The sequence below is a fragment of the Oncorhynchus kisutch genome, linkage group LG4, assembly GCF_002021735.2.
Source record: "Oncorhynchus kisutch isolate 150728-3 linkage group LG4, Okis_V2, whole genome shotgun sequence".
Lineage (NCBI taxonomy): Eukaryota > Metazoa > Chordata > Actinopteri > Salmoniformes > Salmonidae > Oncorhynchus > Oncorhynchus kisutch.
Window position 1 is genome coordinate 16,520,596 of NC_034177.2, and position 22,811 is coordinate 16,543,406.

Consider the following 22,811-nt stretch of genomic DNA (forward strand, 5'->3'; position numbering starts at 1 on the left):
ACCATCTCGGCAGTGTGGTGGGGGGGGGGGGGTCTCTCTTCTCTCCATCTTGCGGTCTACTCATAGGCCAATGTAGCACATGGGGATTTGTGAAACACTCCTCAGCCTGAAGTGTGGCCACATACGCAGCTTAATGGCGCTGAATGGTAAGACACTTCAGTAGGGCGGTTACATGTCCAAGCAAGGCAGAGGTCCTGGGTTCGAGCCTCGGTGTGAGCTGAATCAGGAGGAAGTGGTACTCGCTAAGCAAGCAACGTGATGTCCTTTGCACCGGCAGCACCCACCTATTTACTGGATAGAGCTATGTTATGTTATGCCTTTCATAGACTCCTGGTATGTCTGCGCTCTAATACAAGGCCATTGTGTTCCGGAACTGTTGCTTGTATAAAATATCTGTTGTGTAACAGTATGATTGTATTATCAGCTCCCACTATATAAAGGACATGTAACCATTTACTCTTGGAGTTGTTCCCTGTGAAATCAGAGGTAGATCTCCCCTGCAGCTGCTTAATTAACGATATTTCTATTATACAATTAAATAGTCTATGCCTTAATCTTTGGATTGAATTTTCCACAACAGCGTGTTCTGCTCAACCCGCTCAGTTTTCCCAACAAAACACCAGAAAATGCCCAAAAAGAGTAGAACCAGCTTTTACACTATGATTTGAATATTAAATGTTCAATATTTATTTAAAAATATATATTTTAAAAGGAATAGTTTCACCGTATTAAAACAGGAGTTCACATAACAGGGTTGAGCTTGAAATGAATCATTAATCACATGAAATAAATAATAATAATAAATCATCATCTTTTTGAAAGCATCAAAATAGCAAGGGCTTTACAATGATGGTAAAAACCTGGAGACATTTTGGTGTTAAGCGAGTTAAAATCTTCCTAGAAGTCCCAGAGGGTGCACGGAGGGACATGTCAAAATGCACAATTTTGGCACTTTAGCAAGTCTTTATTCACATGAACAAAATCTGATTTATAGAATTCTCCATATTAAATGGCACTTAAATAAATATAACAGGGTTTTAAAATTCAATATTGGTGCACAATTTCTACTTACAATATCAAAGGGACACGAAAGGCACTCATTTTGTGGAACAACCCATCTTTCTTTCTCTCCCTTTTCGGTCCTCACATGAATCAGGGGGCTTCATTGAGAATTGATTACTTAACATTCATTTATCAGTTACTGCTATTGCTGGACTGCCAAATCCAGATAAAAATACACACTGCACAGCTAATTCCAGTACAGTAGGCTATGCAGGAGTCACAAGCCAAAATGGGAAAAAAATAATCAAACATTGGTTAAATAATTAATTATGTCATTGCTTCTGATCACTGATGTCAATCACTTTCCCAGTATGATGCAGGCTGGTTTTTAAATGTTCATTTACGCAAAATACTGAGCATCATTGTCCTGTATTTAGTACAAAGAATGCATACAACCCCCCCCATACACACAGTCCCATATCTGACTGCTTTTGTGAGAGGAGTCTGTGAGTGAAATGCACATCCAGAGATGCTTGTTGCAGGTGCCCCGGAGACATGCAATAATAACTGAAAGTAACTCTGACAAACTACACAGTGCTTTGCACAGAATCATGTGTTGGTCAATAGCATGAGAATATGTGCAATTTTTTTATATTTATTTTCTTACATTTGAATTGTTTGACAGTTTATTGCTATTAACATTTTGCCGCATCCGCTATATCAAATCAAAGTTTATTTGTCACGTTCGCCAAATACAACAGTGAAATGCAGATAGCCCAGTTAGCCAATGTGCGGGAGCACTGGTTGGTCAGCCCAATTGAGGTAGTATGCACATGAATGTATGGTTAAAGTGACTATGCATATAAGATAAACAGAGAGTAGCAGTTGCGTAAAAGAGGGGTGGGGGGGGGGGGCACAATGCAAATAGTCCGGGTAACCATTTGGTTACCTGTTCAGGAGTCTTATGGCTTGGGGGTAAAAACTGTTGAGAAGCCTTTTTGTCCTAGACTTTGCACTCCGGTACAGCTTGCCATGCGGTAGTAGAGAGAACGGTCTATGACTGGGGTGGCTGGGGTCTTTGACAATTTTCAGGGCCTTCCTCTGACACCGCCTGGTGTAGAGGTCCTGGATGGCAGCCAGCTTTGCCCCAGTGATGTACTGGGCCATACGCACTACCCTCTGAAGTGCCTTGCGGTCGGAGGCTGAGCAATTGCCATACCAGGCAGTGATGCAACCTGTCAGGGTGCTCTCGATGATGCAGCTGTAGAACCTTTTGAGGATCTCAGGACCCATGCCAAATCTTTGTAGTTTCCTGAGGGGGAATAGGCTTTGTCGTGCCCTCTTCACGACTGTCTTGGTGTGTTTGGACCATTCTAGTTTGAACAGCTGCTAAACTGTGTACACCACCAATAAACATTGATTTGAGTTGAACTTGAAGTCAAGTGAAAGGGTATGTACCGTATGGGGTGAGGGCCTCAGCCTAATGTAATTATATGAGACTCCAGCCAGGGGGCATGCAGTATATTTTGGGCTATGTATAGCCCTCTCACATGTCCCCCATCAATGATAGAGGGCTATTCTTAGAACCACTCTCTCCAACTCCACCTCAGCCCGACCTTGCAGCTGTCGCTCATTTACTGTGGCATCGCCCTGGAACAACTCTCTTCTGGAGTTAGACACACAGATCAGACATACAGTCACATTACTAGTAAGCCTAAAGGAGGAGGGTAATGTACTATTAGAACTTCTGCTGTATGTGTAAAGTCACTGCTGTATCAACTATACTTTGCTGGTGCAAAGTCCGATACGTAAAATGTATGCATAGATGACTATAAGTCGCTTTGGATAAAATCGTCTGCTAAATGGTATTTATTATTATTAACACTCCCTGTTCTTGACACATACTGTCGTGTATCCGACTTCCCACCAGGGACTGGGGTTCAATCCCCATGTTCAGCTTTCCCATTGTTTCTCGCACTTGCCTTTCTCCACCTCTGATCTCCTAACTTAGTCTTAATACATTCTTAAAATATGAAAAGGAAAGTGGAATTGCACTCATCCATCAAACAGACCTCAATGTATTTTCTAGCTGTTCACACTCTGCGTTTTCTGTGTTACGCAAAAGAAACTACACATCACACCAAGACACTCAAGGGAATCCTTGCAGCGTTCTTGGCAGCCTCCTGGGCCTGACGTGCCTCTGGAAACAGGTTCCCCAAGTCAGCATTATTATGAGATTGGATGGCTATGGATTGATCACCCTGATATTTTTAGGTCAGGGTCTGGCTGCAGGGGTGGATAGGTGCCATAAGCATGCCTGACAGAGGGAGAGGAAGAACGCACTGATGACGTACAGTACCTGTCAAAAGTTTGGACACACCTACTCATTCAAGGGTTTTTATTTAGTTTTACTATTTTCTAAATTGTAGAATAATAGTGAAGACATCAAAACTATGAAATAACATATATGGAATCATGCAGTAACAAAAAATGTGTTTTTTGTGCAAAAGCTATCATCTAGGCAAAGGGTGGCTACTTTGAAAAATCTCAAATCTCAAATATTTTTGATTTGTGTAACACTTTTTTGGTTACTACATGATTCCATATGTGTTATTTTATAGTTGTAATGTCTTCACTATTATTCTCCAATGTAGAAAATGGTAAAAATCAAGAAAAACCCTTGAATGAGTAGGTGTGTCCAAACATTTGACTGGTACTGTATGTTGTGAAGTCAGTGCTGACGCTAGTGTGATTTGAGTTAAAGTAATGGGTGTTGGGGGTGGCAGATCACTAAGTCAGCAACTTTTTTATACTCTATATACTGTGTATTAGCAATGATGCTGGCAGTGATTGGTCAATGTTTTTTTTATGATGAAAACTGATGATTTCTGATTCACAAATCTTGTCAGACTTCCATGACTCTGACATCATACTGTACACAATAAATGAATGGACAATGTCGACAATGTCGTCTTCCTGCTCCGCTGCTCCAGACACCTATTAACATGAATCTTGCCTTCTCTCTACCTTCTCTTCCCTTGATGCTGATGGCTCTTGTCATTATTTTCTGTGATGACAATGCCAGGATGTCACTGCTGAACAAACTGAAAGACACCCATAACATGAATCCAACCCTTCTTCCTCTCCCTTCTCTCCCCCTTAGCTTTGATGTGGAGAATGGGCTGTCGGTGGGGCGCAGTCCCTTGGACCCCCAGGTTAGCCCCATCTCTGGCCTGGTCCTACAGGCCAACTACCCTCACAGCCAGCGCCGCGAGTCCTTCCTATATCGCTCCGACTCAGATTTCGACCTCTCGCCCAAAGCCATGTCCCGCAACTCTTCCACGGCCAGTGAGCTGTAAGTAGCATTGGACCAATGTGATGTGTGATCCTCCTCCTAACACCTTCTCCAGGTCATTTTCTTCTTCCCCTCTCTCTCTTTTCCCCATCTCTCTCTCTCTCTCTCTCTCTCTCTCATTCTCTCTCTCTCTCATTCTCTCTCTCATTCTCTCTCTCTCATTCTCTCTCTCTCATTCTCTCCCTCTCTCTCATTCTCTCTCTCTCTCTCATTCTCTCCCTCTCTCTCATTCTCTCCCTCTCTCTCATTCTCTCCCTCTCTCTCATTCTCTCCCTCTCTCTCATTCTCTCCCTCTCTCTCTCTCTCTCTCTTTCTCACTCACTATGTTGCTGTTTCTGTCCTGTCTCTCTCTTTGCCTCTTTGTTGCTCTCCCCCACCCCTGATATTTCACTTACCAATACTTCACTTACTCTCTCCATATTTATAATGACATAACTAACCCTTCAACTATGATTCCACAGATTTCCCTAAAGACTCAACCTTAAAGTCAATTGAATTAAGTCTAACAGTCTTGATTTGTTGATGTTTGTTTCTGGAGGTTATTTTAGCCATGTTTAGTTTAGTCACTGGACTCTCTATGTCTTTAAAGGGAAGAGGGCTTGAAGCACTGGGAAGTCGGTTGGCTGCCGCGGTGAGAGACGCGCGTGACAAATGTTTACTTTTTTACTTCTCCTTTAAGGACTGTTCCACTTCGCTTGCAGGTTTCAGACACTTCCTCCACTCACCAACCCCTTAACCCCCCCACACCCTCCTGCTGAACACCACCCCACCCATACATACACGCTCCTCAGCCCCTTCCCTCCCAAAACATCCCAAAAAGAAAAGCCCCACAGTCCTTGCATCTGAGTTGAGCCTGCTACTGTATGTGTGCTGCATGAATAGCCTGAGGCCTATTATCTTAACCACAGAAAGGCTTGACCCCAAGACAACACATTATGTGCATGATGATTCCCCCACAGCACAGTTCCAAAGGGTAATGTCTGTTTTCCCAGGGTTCTCCCACAGTCAGTTGTGTGCATGTCACTTGTTTTCTCTCTGTGTCCAATGTGTTAACTGATGCAGGACATGAGGGTGTTCAGGTTGCAGTTAAGATGCCCATTGAGTACCATAGAGCCCCATTATATGTATTGTATATTAATATTAACCTTTTAAGATGCTGATATTCTGTTCTTCACCTGTTGGTTGAAGGTTTCGTATCTAACCAAGTGTTTTTTTCTTCTTCTGTCATTTCAGACATGGAGAAGACATGATTGTGACACCATTTGCACAGGTTAGTGCTATGTTCATGCTTTCTTTCTCTCTCTCTCTCTCTCTCTCTCTCTCTCTCTCTCTCTCTCTCTCTCTCTCTCTCTCTCTCTCTCTCTCTCTCTCTCTCTCTCTCTCTCTCTCTCTCTCGTGTGTGTGTGTTATGAATTCCTGATGTTGAGCGTTGGAAATCAATTTGAAGGTTATAATGCAACATAACACTACCCTCCAACCTTTCTCTTTAGGTGCTTGCCAGTCTCCGAACAGTCAGAAGCAATTTTGCCTACATAACTCATCTGCAAGATCGGCCCAACAGGCGGCCATCAGGCAGCAACCCTCCCTCCATACCTACCCACACCAAGTCAAGCATAACAGGTCAATATTATACTCATCTGATCTTACCTCTTACATGACTTCACAACAAGAATTTGCCTGTTGTGCCGATTCTTGTTCCCTAGTGTCTGCTTCACCCTGTAAAAATAACAAGTTCTCAAGAACTGAAAATACAGACCTACATAAGATTTGTTTGATGCTACTGCCACAATTGCTGTTATTGTAATCTGTCGGCTTTACATTGATAAGGGCAGTGCAGTGAGAATGTGAAGAGGACAACAAAAAGGCATACATTCAACACAATGAGTTTTATAGTCTCTGGTTTGAAATGGAACCAATCTTGATTTAAAAACAGAGCTTGCATTAGACGTTAGTGACTCGAAGTGAAAGACCTCACACAGACTTCTGTCCAGTGATTTTGGGGGCGGCAGGTAGCCTAGTGGTGAGAGCGTTGGACTTGTAACCGAAAGGTTGCAAGATCGAATCCCCGAGCTGACAAGATAAAATTCTGTCGCTCTGCCCCTGAACAAGGCAGTTAACTCACTGTTCCTAGGCCGTCATTGAAAATAAGAATTTGTTCTTAACTGACTTGCCTAGTTAAATAAAGGTAAAATGAGAAAAAAAATGGTAAGAGAAAGTAATCACTGAATGGGCCTTGTTTGAAGATTTGGATCTGGGTCTCAGTCTGGTAAGTCTAGGTTCAATGGATGGTCTCTGATGGGCTTTTACTTGAAGAAAAGGAAAAACCGCGCTCACTGAAGTTGAAGTTTTAATGTATTTTTTTAGCAGCAGAGATCAGAACAAACGCTCTCTCAGGGCTTTAACAGTAGTCTGACCTTTGGCCCCCTCAGACGAGCCCTACCAGAAGCTGGCCATGGAGACGCTGGAGGAGCTGGACTGGTGTCTGGACCAGCTGGAGACCCTGCAGACCCGTCACTCAGTCAGTGAGATGGCTTCCAACAAGGTGAGCTGCGTTGCATTTGAACTGAGCCTCATCTACTGTAAAAACCTGGGAATGATTGCTTGAAGAATAGCAAAGATATAGGTCTGGTTAATGAAAAATCTAATCTCCATCTACAGTGCATTCGGAAAATAACTTTTTCCACATTTTGTTACGTTACATCCTTTTTCAAAAAATGTATTAAATATAAATGACAAAGTGGAAAAAGTTTTTTTGACATTTTTGCACAAAGTTTTATTTTAAAAATATATATAGATTTGCACAAGTTTTTTACATTACGAGACTCAAAATTGAGCAAAGGTGCATCCTGTTTCCATTGATCATCCTTGATGTTTCTTCAATTGATTGGATTTGGAAAGGCACACACCTGTCTATGTCAGGTCCCACAGTTGACAGTGCATGTCAGAGCAAAAACCAAGCCGTGAGGTCGAAGGAATTGTCCGTAGAGCGCCGAGACAGGATTGTGTCTAGGCACAGATCTGGGGATGGGTACCAAAAGTGTTTTGCAGCATTGAAGGTTCCCTAGAACACAGTGGCCTCCATCATTCTTAAACTGAATAATGCTGGTGGCAGCATCATGCTGTGGGGAGGTTTTTCAGAGGTAGGGACTGGGAGACTAGTCATGATTGAGGGAAAGATGAACGGAGCAATGTACAGAGAGATCCTTGATGAAAACCTGCTCCAAAGCGCTCAGGACCAAAGAACCGGGCGAAGGTTCACCTTCCAACAAATCTAACCAAATTGTATTTGTCACATGAGCAGAATACAACATTTCACCTTACAGTGAAATGCTTACTTACAAGCCCTTAACCAAAATTCAGTTTTAAGAAAAATACCCCCCCAAAATAATAATAAAAGTAACAAATAATTAAAGAGCAGCAGTAAAATAACATTAGCGAGTCTATATACAGGGGATACCGGTACAGAGTCAGTGTGCAGGGGCACTGGTTAGTCAAGGTAATTGAGGTAATATGTACACGTAGGTAGAGTTATTAAAGTGACTGTGCATAGATAATAACAGAGTAGCAGCAGTTTAAAATAGTCATTTGATGTAGCCATTTGATTAGATGTTCAGGAGTCTTATTGCTTGGGGGTAGAAGCTGTTTAGAAGCCTCTTGGACCTAGACTTGGCGCTCTGATACCGCTTGCCGTGCGGTAGCAGAGAGAACAGTGTATGACTAGGGTGGCTGGAGTCTTTGACAATTTTTTAGGGCCTTCCTCAGACACCCCCTGGTATAGAGGTCCTGGATGGCAGGAAGCTTGGACCCAGTGATGTACTGGGCCGTACGCATTACCCTAGTGCCCTGCGGCCAGAGGCCGAGCAGTGATGTAACCCATCACAATGCTCTCAATGGTGCAGCTGTAGAACCTTTTGAGGATCTGAGGACCCATGCCAAATCTTTTCAGTCTCCTGAGGGGGAATAGGTTTTGTTTTGCCCTCTTCACGACTATCTTGGACAATGTTAGTTTGTTGGTGATGTGGACACCAAGGAACTTGAAGCTCTCAACCTGCTCCACTACAGCCCAGTTGATGAGAATGGGGGCGTGATTGGTCCTCCTTTTCCTGTAGTCCACAATCAATCTACAAGACAACGACCCTAAGCACACCAAAACAACGCAGGAGTGGCTTCAGGACAAGTCTCTCTCTCTCTCTCTCTCTCTCTCTCTCTCTCTCTCACTCACTCACTCACTCACTCACTCACTCACTCACTCACTCACTCACTCACTCACTCACTCACTCACTCACTCACTCACACTCACGTTGAGAGTGTGAGGATTGAGCAGCAGTCAGCCATGTGCTCTGGTGCCCTGCACCTAGCTGTACTGTCTCTGTCCCCTTAACCTCCACTGCCCGTCCCACTTACTAAGCTCAGAGCTACGGCGAAGCCTCGTCTTTGGCTGATTGCTGTTTGATCTCTTTCGATCTGGGACGTAAGGACTGTCAGTTTGTGATGAAACTCATTGGATAGACTGTAAAGTCCATGGAGAATAAGAGCGCCTCCTCCCAGCTGCCCACTGCACTGAGGCTAGGAAACACTGTCAACCTCTTTTTCGTATCGTCTGAGATCCCCAAAGATTGGAAAGCTGCCGCGGTCATCCCCCTCTTCAAAGGTGGAGACACTCTAGACCCAAACTGTTACAGACCTATATCTATCCTACCCTGCCTTTCTAAGGTCTTCAAAAGCCAAGCTAACAAACAGATCACCGACCATTTTGAATCCCACCGTACCTTCTCCGATATGCAATCTGGTTTCCGAGCTGGTCGTGGGTGCACCTCGGCCACGCTCAAGGTCCTAAACGATATCATAACCACCATTGATAAAAGACAATACTGTGCAGCCGTCTTCATCGACCTGGCTAAGACTTTCGACTCTGTCAATCACCACATTCTCATCAGCAGACTCAACAGCCTTGGTTTCTCAAATGACTGCCTCGCCTGGTTCACCAACTACTTCTCAGACAGAGTTCAGTGTGTCAAATCGGAGGGCCTGTTGTCCGGACCTCTGGCAGTCTCTATGGGAGTGCCACAGGGTTCAATTTTTGGGCCGACTCTTTTCTCTGTATACATCAATGATGTCGCTCTGGCTGCTGGTGATTCTCTGATCCACCTCTACACAGACAACACCATTTATACTTCTGGCCCTTCTTTGGACACTGTGTTAACTAACCTCCAGATGAGCTTCAATGCCATAAAACTCTCCTTCCGTGGCCTCCAACTGTTCTTAAATACAAGTCAAACTAAATGCATGCTCTTCAACCGATCGCTGCACGCCGTCCAGCATCACTACTCTGGACGGTTCTCGCTTAGAATATGTGGACATTTACAAATACCTATGTGTCTGGTTAGACTGTAAACTCTCCTTCCAGACTCACATTAAGCATCTCCAATCCAAAATTAAATCTAGAATCAACTTCCTATTTTGCAACAAAGCATCCTTTGCTCATGCTACCAAACATACCCTCGTAAAACTGACTATCCTACCGATCCTTGACTTCGCGATGCCATTTACAAAATAGCCTCCAACACTCTACTCAGGAAATTGGATGTAGTCTATCACAGTGCCGTCCGTTTTGTCACCAAAGCCCCATACAATACCCACCACTGCGACCTGTAGGCTCTCGTTGGCTGGCCCTTGCTTCATATTCGTTGCTAAACCTACAGGTCATCTATAAGTCTTTGCTAGGTAAAGCCCCGCCTTATCTCAGCTCACTGGTCACCATAGCAGCACCCACCCATAGCATGCGCTCCAGCAGGTATATTTCACTAGTCACCCCCAAAGCCTATTCCTCGTTTGGCCGCCTTTCCTTCCAATTCTCTGCTGCCAATGACTGGATCAAAATGCAAATATCACTGAAGCTGGAGACTCCTAACTTTAAGCACCAGCTGTCAGAGCAGCTCACAGATCATTGTACTAGTACATAGCCCATCTGTAAATAGCCCATCTGTAAATAACCCATCCAACTACCTCATCCCCATATTGTTATTTATAATGTCTTTGTTCCTTTTCACCCCAGTATCTCTACTTGCACATTCATCTTCTGCACATCTATCACTCCAGTGTTTAATTGTTAAATTGTAAGTACTTCGCCACTACAGCCTATGTATTGTCTTACCTCCCTAATCTTACCTCATTTGCACACCCTGTATATAGATTTTTTTCTATTGTGTTATTGACTGTACGTTTGTTTATTCCATGTGTAACTCTGTGTTGTTTGTGTCGCACTGCTTTGCTTATCTTGGCCAGGTCGCAGTTATAAATGAGAACTTGTTCTCAACTGGCCTACCTTGTAAATAAAGGTGAAATAACTCAAAAATAGACCTGTACAATCTGCTACTGGATTTTATTCAACAAAGTTGGTTTCTGCTGGTCACTCGTCTTTGTTTTTTACATTCAACATGTGTCCACTGGAATGCCCTACGTCACTTTGCTTTCTATGTTTTGGACACGGGAATGTGTGTGTCAGGATGTCATTTTCTGTTATCTCAGTGCAAACTTATTAACTGGATGACAAGAAGTGTGCTTTGGTGTACTGTAGGACACAGTATGTATTTGGATGTCAGTGATTTTGCATATTATGTCAGTGAGATTTGATAAAACTGCATATTATTCAGTCTACACATGCCTGTGTATGTACACACATGCCTGTTACATTGGGTGTATGTGTGTGAGTGTGATTACACATCTCTGAGTCCTCTACCTGTTCCTTCCTGTATGTATGTGTTGTGTACATGATATGCCTCCTTTAAGAGTGTATACTGTGGTTTGTCCCCTACCCACGTGTCTGATTACATAGCCTCTGCTGAGTCCCCATCAACAGGGGAAATGGAAAGAGAGCCTGGGACTCGACTTCTGCTTTTGGGTGTCAACAAGGCGATGCTCCATCTTAACTCCTCCTCCACATATACTGGATTGGTTGAACAGTGCAGAAGAGAACCCTACAGCTTTTTTTACCTGGTCAAGACCAGTATGTAGGGGATTTAGTTTCAGGCGATTCTTTTAGGCCTGCTATGTTCAGTTAGTGATTACATAACGGTTCGAGCCCAGCTGAAAACACTGTTCCAGTCCTTGTGCCCTCCAGTGTGATGCACTGAATAGACTAGGGTATGAGGTTGTGTCATGAAAGAAGTGAATGATTGTTTTGTTTTAAATACATATTTTTTGGATTCATTTTCTGGTCTTATTGATATAATTGACTACTGTTACTCTATTGATATCCCATGTTACACTTGACTTTTTCTATAACCTGACATGTTATTCAGTATGAGGGGGATCAAGGAAATCACTCCTGTCATATTATTTACTTGTTAGTTACTCCTGACACTTGAGTGTGGTGTGAAAAATCACACCAAACAGAATTCAAAAATCTAGTTTATTGCCATTTTGAACTCTCATTTGGTTTTGTTCATTTCAAATTTTCCACATATTATGATAGGAACTTTACTGCTGGTACACTTTTTCTATTGAAGTACAGTTGAAGTCGGAAGTTTACATACACTTAGGTTGGAGTCATTAAAACAAATTTTTCAAACACTCCACAAATTTCTTGTTAATAAACTATAGTTTTGGTAAGTCGGTTAAGACATCTACTTTGTGCATGATGCAAAGTAATTTTTCCAACAATTGTTTAAAGACAGATTATTTCATTTATAATTCACTGTATCACAAATCCAGTGGGTCAGAAGTTTACATACACTAAGTTGACTGGGCCTTTAAACAGCTTGGAAAATTCTAGAAAATTATGTCATGGCTTTAGAAGATTCTGACATAATTTGGATCAATTTGAGGTGTACCTGTGGATGTATTTCAAGGCCTACCTTCAAACTCTTTGCTTGACATCATGGGAAAATCAAAAGAAATCTGCCAAGACCTCAGAAAAAAAATTGTAGACCTCCACAAGTCTGGTTCATGCTTGGGAGCAATTTCCAAATGCCTGAAGGATACCATGTTCATCTGTACAAACAATAGTACGCAAGTACAAACACCATGGGACCACGCAGCCATCATACCGCTCAGGAAGGAGACGTGTTCTGTCTCCTAGAGATGAATGTACTTTGGTGCGAAAAGTGCAAATCAATCCCATAACAACAACAAAGGACATTGTGAAGATGCAAAACACAAAGATCATACTTTTTGTAGAAATGTCCTCTGGTCTGATGAAACAAAAATAGAACTGTTTGGACATAATGACCATCGTTATGTTTGGAGGAATAAGGGGGAGGCTTGCAAACCGAAGAACACCATCCCAACCGTGAAGCACGGGGGTGGCAGCATCATGTTGTGGGAGTGCTTTGCTGCAGGAGGGACTGGTGCACTTCACAAAATAGATGGCATCATGAGGATGGAAAATTACGTGGAAGCAACACCTCAAGACATCAATCAGGAAGTTAAAGCTTGGTCGCAAATGGGTCTTCCAAATGGACAATGACCCCAAGCATACTTCCAAAGTTGTGGCAAAATGGCTTAAGGACAACAAAGTCAAGGTATCGGAGTCGCCATCACAAATCCCTGACCTCCATCCTATAGAACATTTCTGGGCAGAACTGAAAAAGCGGGTGCGAGCAAGGAGGCCTACCAACCTGACTCAGTTACACCACAAAATTCACCCAACTTATTTGTGGGACGCTTGTGGAAAGGCTACCTGAAATGTTTGACCCAAGTTAAACAATTTAAAGGCAATGTTACCAAATACTAATTGGGTGTATGTAAACTTCTGACCGACTGAGAATGTGATAAAATAAATCATTCTCTGCTATTATTATGAAATTTCACATTCTTAAAATGAAGTGGTGATCCTACCTGACCTAAGACAGAGAATTTTTACTAGGATTAAATGTCAGGAATTGTGAAAAACTGAGTTAAAGGGTATTTGGCAAAGGTGTATGTAAACTTCCGACTTCAACTGTATGTTCTACTTTCCACACTGTATTTCCATGTATGAACTCGTGTCACTGATGCTTGTCGTTGTGTCTGATCTTGTTTCCCAGTTCAAAAGGATGTTGAACAGAGAGCTCACCCAGTTGTCAGAAACCAGCCGGTCAGGAAACCAAGTCTCAGAGTTTATCGCCAACACTTTCCTAGGTGAGTGACAACAGCACTCTAAGTAGGGTTCCTGAACTGGCATTGCAATGGCTAGGCAAGGTATTCATTTAGACCCTACTATCAAATAAGAATTGATGTAAAGCATTCATCCTGCTCAAAAGTTGGTACATAAATACAATATTTATTCGCTTTATAGGGCATTATACAGCTCTACAAATGTAGTCATAGATGTTTATGAGCAGTGCCTATGTTTTGTATTATTATACATGTGCTTATAATGCATTATGAATTAAAATATACTTACAAAATTACTACAGCATGTTTTGTATATAATTAGTTGGAGTAGTGAACAGGCCAACATACATACTGCATGACATCATGTAGTATGTGGTTGCAAAACTTGGCATTTGTCATGCATGTCTGCTGGCCTATTAGCCAGCATGTTAGAGGAAAGAGAAGGGCTTCCAAAGGAAGCAGGCGGCAAGGCATTCCTAGACATGTTGTCTGGCGTTGCCATGGAGACGGTAATATTATTAGACTGCCTTTTGCTTCAATACCTCAATACCACTGATATTGTGGCGGGAATGGAGCTTCACCAAAATGCTTGAGAGAAAATGGAGCCTGAATATAGATGTCCATTTGACATGATTTGGTTTGTTTTGACGTTGGCTGGGATCGGAAAGGAGAACTATGGCTTTGGGTGAAAGGAAAAGGAAATATTGAGAGATTGGTGAGACCGCTTCACTTGATGTGGTGTGGTGGCAGATTGTGTGTCCTCGTAATGATATTTGCATGCTTCGGATCTGGGATTATGATCTGTCTTCTCATATTTGCCACTGTCTGACTGCCAGGAGTCATTATTGGTTGAGAGATGACATTTGCTGGAGAGTTATCAGTTGAAGCAGTATTCCTAGTACTAGTTTAATTGATTTCTCACTTGATTTGTGGTGGAAATATCTTAGATTAGCTATAGTTCGTAAAATAAACAATCAACTGTTAATTTTCTTTCGTTTTCAGTGTCTAGCATGTAAAACTTGTTGCAGCTAAGCGACTACACAACATAACAATACATGAATTGCTCTATAACGGTGACAAACGGTGCCCACAAACTGTTAGGGCCTACATAAAGATGTCCCAACAGCAGAGCTTTCTTTTCAGCACCATGGAGTGAATCCTTACCACCGTTAAACCTGCGTTGTCTGGCAGCAAAACAGTTAATTCAGCCTCATTTACTGCCTTTTTTAAAAACATAGCTGATATGGCTGACTTGCCTAAACAAATGTGGTTTCTAATGATAATTGAGATGTACAAACTATGGCCTAAGGGAACGATGAGTGGATAAGAGGCCATCTGTAATTGATTAAGACATTAATGAGTGAGCAAAGACGGACGGGGTCAATATAACTATTTGTTCAGCACTTTTGAAATGTACAGCGACAAAATTCAGAACATGGGTCGTTCTTACAGTATTCTCCCTGTACACCAAGTCAGAACTGTAGGATGAATTAAGGGGGAATATAAGCAGACAAGGAAAGCTCTTACAAATATTTGATGATTACATTTCTCAAAAAACGGTTATAGGCTATATGTGCACCACTAAGTCAGAACAGTAGGCTACGTTATGAGGGTAAAGGGACCAAATTATTAGGGTGAGGCACATGGGCTACTAACAGCTTACTACACAACAAACACTTATGTATACAGCAGCTAAGAAAGTAATACTATCTCCCTGGCATATAACATAATTTATGCAGCAGCATACAATACATTTTTGGACTCACCTTGTTGAGCTGTGCTCACTTGAACGGGATGTTGGCGTGGCGGTCCTTCTTGTGGGCAAATTTTGTCAGTAAAGTCTGGCATTCTCTGGGTTTATGGTGCTTTCAAGCTAACTGGGAGGTCGGAAAAGAACAAGGTTGAATCATGACGTCAGTTATCTTCAGGTCGGAGCTCTAGAAAGAGGCCAGGGTTCCCGACTTGGATGATTGTTCAAAACGTATTTTCTCAGTCAGAGCTAATTATTTTGCTGAGTTCCCAGTTATTTTAAACTCACTGAAGTCTGAGGTTTCCCAGTTCAGAGTTTCCAGTTGTTTTGAACACGACAGAACACGTCATGCTGGATTGACAGCATGGCCAGTATATTCAAAATTTTCTGGCCCATGGTGTTGCATGTTTATTCTTTTAATCTTGGAAAAGAGACCCTTAAACCAAAACTTAGACCACACACCCTCTCCACTGAATAGCAGGCTAGTGATTGCTTTGCAATGCTTGCAGTTAGCCACTGATTCCTTCCAAACAACTCATTGTTGAATTAGTGATTTCCAACGTGTTGTGTAATGTTGATGGCTGATGAGCACCGATACGTTTTATTTATAATTTCTCTTCATATGACAAGGATTGAAAGGGATTTTCCAGTAGATTGTCGATTTGATTCATGATGATGACTGCTTGTCTAGCCTGCTAGCTAAGATTTTGAAAGTATGATGTTGACATGAGCAGTCTATTCAAAGCTACGGTAGATATAACAGGATTTGACTTCATTTTTTCTGTGGCCAATTACCTTGAGGCTTCTTGGATGGGCATGTCTAATGTAAATCTATGTCAGCATCCAAGGGGCTTGAATTGTTGAGCTCCACTCATAGATTTTGCGGTGAAGTAGTGTCCCCATGAGTGACAGAGAACTGAACCAATTACGGCGCAACTAGAGAACATTACCAAACCCTACGTTCTGTATATTCTGCTGGCTTGCACCACCACCACACAGAAAGCACTGAGCTAGGCTGAAGCAAAAAAAGGACCATGTTTGTATGCAGCTTTATTAACAAAATTATTATATTTTTTACATTGTTCGCAAACTGACATGTGACACGTATGATTATTTTTTGCTAAATAGGTGGGCCTCATAACATGAATGACAGGTTGCTACTCCTCCTATATATTAGTTGAAATAAAATAAATAATCTACCTGACTTACTAGCTGGCAAATAGTCAGGGCTCCCCTCCTAACACCAACACAGCCACAGTCCAATGGGCATATATTTTTTTCAGTCTTTCTCTCTTCTGTCTCTCTCTCTTCTCCCTCTCGCTCTCTCCGTCTGTAGAAAAGCAGCATGATGTGGAGATTATGTCTGGGCCTCCTAAGGAGAAAGACAAGAAGAAGAAGAGGCCCATGTCCCAGATCGTTGCAGTGAAGAAGCCTGCCCTCTGCCCCAGCCTCACCCCCACCCAGATCCCCCGTTTCGGGGTCACCACCCTCCAGGAGGACTTATTGGCCACGGTGGGCGGCACACACACACACACAGAGACACACAGACTTACACAGACAGGTGCACATTGTCACACTGAAGAATGGCTAAGTTACTTTAATGCTTATTGCTTGGCCTTTAATGTTGTAATATAATGTCAGTGAAGTATTATTGCCAAACTTGTCACGTCATCTGGAGGACCGCAATGGGAAAAGTATTATACTTTTTGTGACATTCTCATATCTTTTGTTATGCATGTTAAAAAAGTTGAATATTTCTTATTTATTAAATACAATTCTGCTTAATTGCCATATCAGACTTTTTCTCACTTTATTGTGTTGTGGTTCTAGGAATTTGAGGAGATCAACAGATGGGGTCTAGATATTTTCAAGATCGCTGAATACTCGGGGAATCGACCTTTGACAGTGGTCATGTACTCCATTTTCCAGGTATGAGTCTCCAATTCCAAATGCATCTCCTCTGTTTGTACATTACAGCAGCCAAATATAGCATTCTTTAGCATTCCTTCCAAGACATTTGAATCTTGGTGTAATGGCAAAGGGTTTGAGTCCCGGTCAGGGCTACCCCAAATACACTTCAATACTTTACCAAACGTTTGTTACATATTTGCTCTACTCTTGTGAGCCTGGTTTCTGTTGCTGCCCAACCTCAGGAGCGAGAGCTGCTGAAAAACTTTAAGATCCCAGCCGACACCTTCATCACCTTCATGATGACCCTGGAGGACCACTACCATGCCGACGTGGCCTACCACAACAACATCCACGCTGCCGACGTGGTACAGTCCACCCACGTTCTCCTCTCCACCCCTGCCCTGGAGGTATGGAAAACTCCATTATGAGGAAGATTAAAGGATGATGTCTAGCCATATTCTATATTATAATCTAGTTGGTAGACGTGCCCTGTGCATATCTTTGGATTTGATCAAGTTTATCAGTGCATATTGAGGTAGAAGGGGTTTGTTCATGGTATAGAAAGAAAATATGAGGTGAATAGAATGTCCCCACACTACGTGTTAATACTTAGTAATACTTCAAATAAAATTGTATTCGTCACATGCACCGAATACAACATGTGTAAACCTTACAGTTAAATGCGTACTTACAAACCCTTAATCAACAATGCAGTTTTAAGAAAATACAAAGAAAAGTAAGAGACAAGAATAACAAATGATTAAAGAGCAGCAGTAAATTACAATAGTGGGGCTTTATACAGGGGGTACCGGTACAGAGTCAATGTGCCGGTGTCAATTACCGGTGTCTTGGTAATTGAGGTAATATGTACATGTAGGTAGAGTTATTAAAGTGACTATGCATAGATAATAACAGAGTAGCAGGAGCGTGGGGGGAGGGGGGGGCAATGCAAATAGTCTGGGTAGCCATTTGATTAGCTCTTCAGGAGTCTTATGGCTTGGGGGTAGAAGCTGTTTAGAAGCCTCTTGGACCTAGACTTGGCGCTCTGATACCGCTTGCCGTGCGGTAGCAGAGAGAACAGTGTATGACTAGGGTGGCTGGAGTCTTTGACAATTTTTTAGGGCCTTCCTCAGACACCCCCTGGTATAGAGGTCCTGGATGGCAGGAAGCTTGACCCCAGTGATGTACTGGGCCGTATGAATTACACTTTGTAGTGCCTTGCAGTTGGAGGCATTTGCCATACCAGGCAGTGATGCAACCCGTCAGGATGCTCTTTATTGTGCAGCTGTAAAACCTTTTGAGGATCTGAGGACCCATGCCAAATATTTTCAGTCTCCTGAGGGGGAATAGGTTTTGTCGTGCCCTCTTCACAACTGTCTTGACGTGCTTTTTATTTATTTTTATTTCAAGTTTATTTAACCAGGTAGGCTAGTTGAGAACAAGTTCTCATTTGCAACTGCGACCTGGCCAAGATAAAGCGTAGCAATTCGACACATACAACAACACAGAGTTACACATGGAATAAACAAAACATACAGTCAAAAATACAGTAGAACAAAATAAAACAAAAAGTCTATATACAGTGAGTGCAAATGAGGTAAGTTAAGGAAATAAATAGGCCATGGTGGCGAAGTAATTACATTATAGCAATTAAACACTGGAATGGTAGATTGGCAGAAGATGAATGTGCAGGTAGAGATACTGGGGTGCAAAGGAGCAAAATAAATAAATACCAGTATGGGGATGAGGTCAGTAGATAGATGGGCTATGTACAGGTGCAGTGATCTGTAAGCTGCTCTGACAGCTGGTGCTTAAAGCTAGTGAGGGAGATGTGAGTCTCTAGCTTCAGAGATTGTGCTTGGACCATGTTAGTTTGTTGGTGATGTAGAGCTCTCAAACTGCTCCACTACGCCCCATCGATGAGAATGGGGGTGTGCTCGGTCCTCCTTTTCCTGTAGTCCACAATCATCTCCTTTGTCTTGATCACATTGAGGGAGAGTTTGCTGTCCTGGCACAACATGATCAGGTCTCTGACCTCCTCCCTATAGGCTTTCTCATCGTTGTCGATGATCAGGCCTACCACTGTTGTGTCATCAGCCAACTTACTGATGGTGTTGGCGTCATGCCTGACCGTGCAGTCGAGTGAACAGGGAGTACAGGAGGGGACTAAGCACACACCCCTGAGGGGCCCCCATGTTGAGGATCAGTGTGGTGGATGTTGTTGCCTATCTTTACCACTTGGGGGTGGTCCGTCAGGAAGTCCAGGATCCAGTTGCAGAGGGAGGTGTTTAGTCCCAGGGTCCTTAGCTTAGTGATGAGCTGTTAAGGGCACTATGGTGTTGAACGCTGAGCTGTAGTCAATGAATAGCATTCTCACATAGGTGTTCCTTTTGTCCAGGTGGGAAAGGGCAGTTTGGAGTGCAATAGAGATTGCATCATCTGTGGATCTGTTGGTGCGGTATACAAATTGGAGTGGGTCTATGGTTTCTGGGATAATGATGTTGATGAGAGCCATGACCAGCCTTTCAAAGAATTTTATGGCTACAGATGTGAGTGCTACGGGTCAGTAGTCATTTAGGCAGGTTACCTTAGTGTTCTTGGGCACAGGCACTAGGGTGGTCTGCTTAAAACATGTTGGTATTACAGTCTCGGACAGGGAGACATTGAAAATGTCAGTGAAGAAACTTGCCAGTTGGTCAGCGCATGCTCAGAGTACACGTCCTGGTAATCAGTCTGAATTCTGACCTGTTTAAAGGTCTTACTCACATCGGCTGCAGAGAGCATGATCACACAATCCTCCAGAACAGCTTCATGCTCTCATGCATGTTTCAGTGTTACTTACCTCGAAGCGAGCATAGAAGAAGTTTAGCTCATCTGGTAGGCTCATGTCACTGGGCAGCTCTTGGCCGTGCTTCCCTTCGTAGTCTGTAATAGTTTGCAAGCCCTGCCACATCTGACGAGCATCGGAGCCAGTGTAGTACGATTCGATCTAAGTCCTATATGAACGCTATGCCTGTTTGATGGTTCGTCGGAGGGCATAGCGGGATTTCTTATAAGCTATATGGTCCGATAGGAATTCAGGGAACTCAGTGAGGAATGCTGTATATGGCCCAGGAGACCTGTAAGCAGTAGCTATAGAAAGTGATTGAGTAGGCCGCTTAGATTTCATGAATAGAAGCTCAAGACGAAAACGTCTTTTTTTTTGGTAAATTGAAATTTGCTATCATAAATGTTTGCAACACCTCCGCATTTGTGGGATGCGCGGGAGATATGTTCACTAGTTTTATTTATTTTTATTTTATTTTACCTTTATTTAACCAGGTAGGCAAGTTGAGAACAAGTTCTCATTTACAATTGCGACCTGGCCAAGATAAAGCAAAGCAGTTCGACAGATAAAACGACACAGAGTTACACATGGAGTAAAAACAAACATACAGTCAATAATGCAGTATAAACAAGTCTATATACAATGTGAGGTGAGAAGGGAGGTAAAGGCAAAAAAGGCCATGATGGCAAAGTAAATACAATATAGCAAGTAAAATACTGGAATGGTAGTTTTGCAATGGAAGAATGTGCAAAGTAGAAATAAAAAATAATGGGGTGCAAAGGAGCAAAATAAATAAATAAATTAAAATTAAATACAGTTGGGAAAGAGGTAGTTGTTTGGGCTAAATTATAGGTGGGCTATGTACAGGTGCAGTAATCTGTGAGCTGCTCTGACAGTTGGTGCTTAAAGCTAGTGAGGGAGATAAGTGTTTCCAGTTTCAGAGATTTTTGTAGTTCGTTCCAGTCATTGGCAGCAGAGAACTGGAAGGAGAGGCGGCCAAAGAAAGAATTGGTTTTGGGGGTGACTAGAGAGATATACCTGCTGGAGCGTGTGCTACAGGTGGGAGATGCTATGGTGACCAGCGAGCTGAGATAAGGGGGGACTTTACCTAGCAGGGTCTTGTAGATGACATGGAGCCAGTGGGTTTGGCGACGAGTATGAAGCGAGGGCCAGCCAACGAGAGCGTACAGGTCGCAATGGTGGGTAGTATATGGGGCTTTGGTGATAAAACGGATTGCACTGTGATAGACTGCATCCAATTTGTTGAGTAGGGTATTGGAGGCTATTTTGTAAATGACATCGCCAAAGTCGAGGATTGGTAGGATGGTCAGTTTTACAAGGGTATGTTTGGCAGCATGAGTGAAGGATGCTTTGTTGCGAAATAGGAAGCCAATTCTAGATTTAACTTTGGATTGGAGATGTTTGATATGGGTCTGGAAGGAGAGTTTACAGTCTAACCAGACACCTAAGTATTTGTAGTTGTCCACGTATTCTAAGTCAGAGCCGTCCAGAGTAGTGATGTTGGACAGGCGGGTAGGTGCAGGTAGCGATCGGTTGAAGAGCATGCATTTAGTTTTACTTGTATTTAAGAGCAATTGGAGGCCACGGAAGGAGAGTTGTATGGCATTGAAGCTTGCCTGGAGGGTTGTTAACACAGTGTCCAAAGAAGGGCCGGAAGTATACAGAATGGTGTCGTCTGCGTAGAGGTGGATCAGGGACTCACCAGCAGCAAGAGCGACCTCATTGATGTATACAGAGAAGAGAGTCGGTCCAAGAATTGAACCCTGTGGCACCCCCATAGAGACTGCCAGAGGTCCGGACAGCAGACCCTCCGATTTGACACACTGAACTCTATCAGAGAAGTAGTTGGTGAACCAGGCGAGGCAATCATTTGAGAAACCAAGGCTGTCGAGTCTGCCGATGAGGATATGGTGATTGACAGAGTCGAAAGCCTTGGCCAGATCAATGAATACGGCTGCACAGTAATGTTTCTTATCGATGGCGGTTAAGATATCGTTTAAGACCTTGAGCGTGGCTGAGGTGCACCCATGACCAGCTCTGAAACCGGATTGCATAGCAGAGAAGGTATGGTGAGATTCGAAATGGTCGGTAATCTGTTTGTTGACTTGGCTTTCGAAGACCTTAGAAAGGCACGGTAGGATAGATATAGGTCTGTAGCAGTTTGGGTCAAGAGTGTCCCCCCCTTTGAAGAGGGGGATGACCGCAGCTGCTTTCCAATCTTTGGGAATCTCAGACGACACGAAAGAGAGGTTGAACAGGCTAGTAATAGGGGTGGCAACAATTTCGGCAGATAATTTTAGGAAGAAAGGGTCCAGATTGTCTAGCCCGGCTGATTTGTAGGGGTCCAGATTTTGCAGCTCTTTCAGAACATCAGCTGAATAGATTTGGGAGAAGGAGAAATGGGGAAGGCTTGGGCGAGTTGCTGTTGGGGGTGCAGTGCTGTTGTCCGGGGTAGGAGTAGCCAGGTGGAAAGCATGGCCAGCCGTACAAAAATGCTTATTGAAATTCTCAATTATGGTGGATTTATCAGTGGTGACAGTGTTTCCTATCTTCAGTGCAGTGGGCAGCTGGGAGGAGGTGTTCTTATTCTCCATGGACTTTACAGTGTCCCAGAACTTTTTTGAGTTAGTGTTGCAGGAAGCAAATTTCTGCTTGAAAAAGCTAGCCTTGGCTTTTCTAACTGCCTGTGTATAATGATTTCTAGCTTCCCTGAACAGCTGCATATCACGGGGGCTGTTCGATGCTAATGCAGAACGCCATAGGATGTTTTTGTGTTGGTTAAGGGCAGTCAGGTCTGGGGAGAACCAAGGGCTATATCTGTTCCTGGTTCTAAATTTCTTGAATGGGGC

At 43.0% G+C, this 22,811-nt stretch overlaps 1 protein-coding gene across 7 annotated transcripts in view; it reads left to right on the forward strand.

The window, feature by feature from the left end:
* The window catches only part of pde4cb (phosphodiesterase 4C, cAMP-specific b), a 152,306-nt gene that overhangs the window by 117,838 nt on the left and 11,657 nt on the right, over positions 1 to 22,811 (forward strand). For 4 of the 7 annotated variants that reach the window (XM_031822524.1, XM_031822523.1, XM_031822527.1 and 1 more), the window contains 9 exons: positions 4,166 to 4,357; positions 4,947 to 4,988; positions 5,591 to 5,627; positions 5,848 to 5,977; positions 6,787 to 6,899; positions 13,384 to 13,477; positions 16,540 to 16,715; positions 17,034 to 17,132; positions 17,357 to 17,521. In XM_031822524.1, the coding sequence (XP_031678384.1) occupies positions 4,166 to 4,357; positions 4,947 to 4,988; positions 5,591 to 5,627; positions 5,848 to 5,977; positions 6,787 to 6,899; positions 13,384 to 13,477; positions 16,540 to 16,715; positions 17,034 to 17,132; positions 17,357 to 17,521 (1,048 nt within the window). The remainder of the gene's footprint in view (positions 1 to 4,165; positions 4,358 to 4,946; positions 4,989 to 5,590; positions 5,628 to 5,847; positions 5,978 to 6,786; positions 6,900 to 13,383; positions 13,478 to 16,539; positions 16,716 to 17,033; positions 17,133 to 17,356; positions 17,522 to 22,811) is intronic. The other 3 variants (XM_031822526.1, XM_031822525.1, XM_020480320.2) reach the window with 1 other exon arrangement.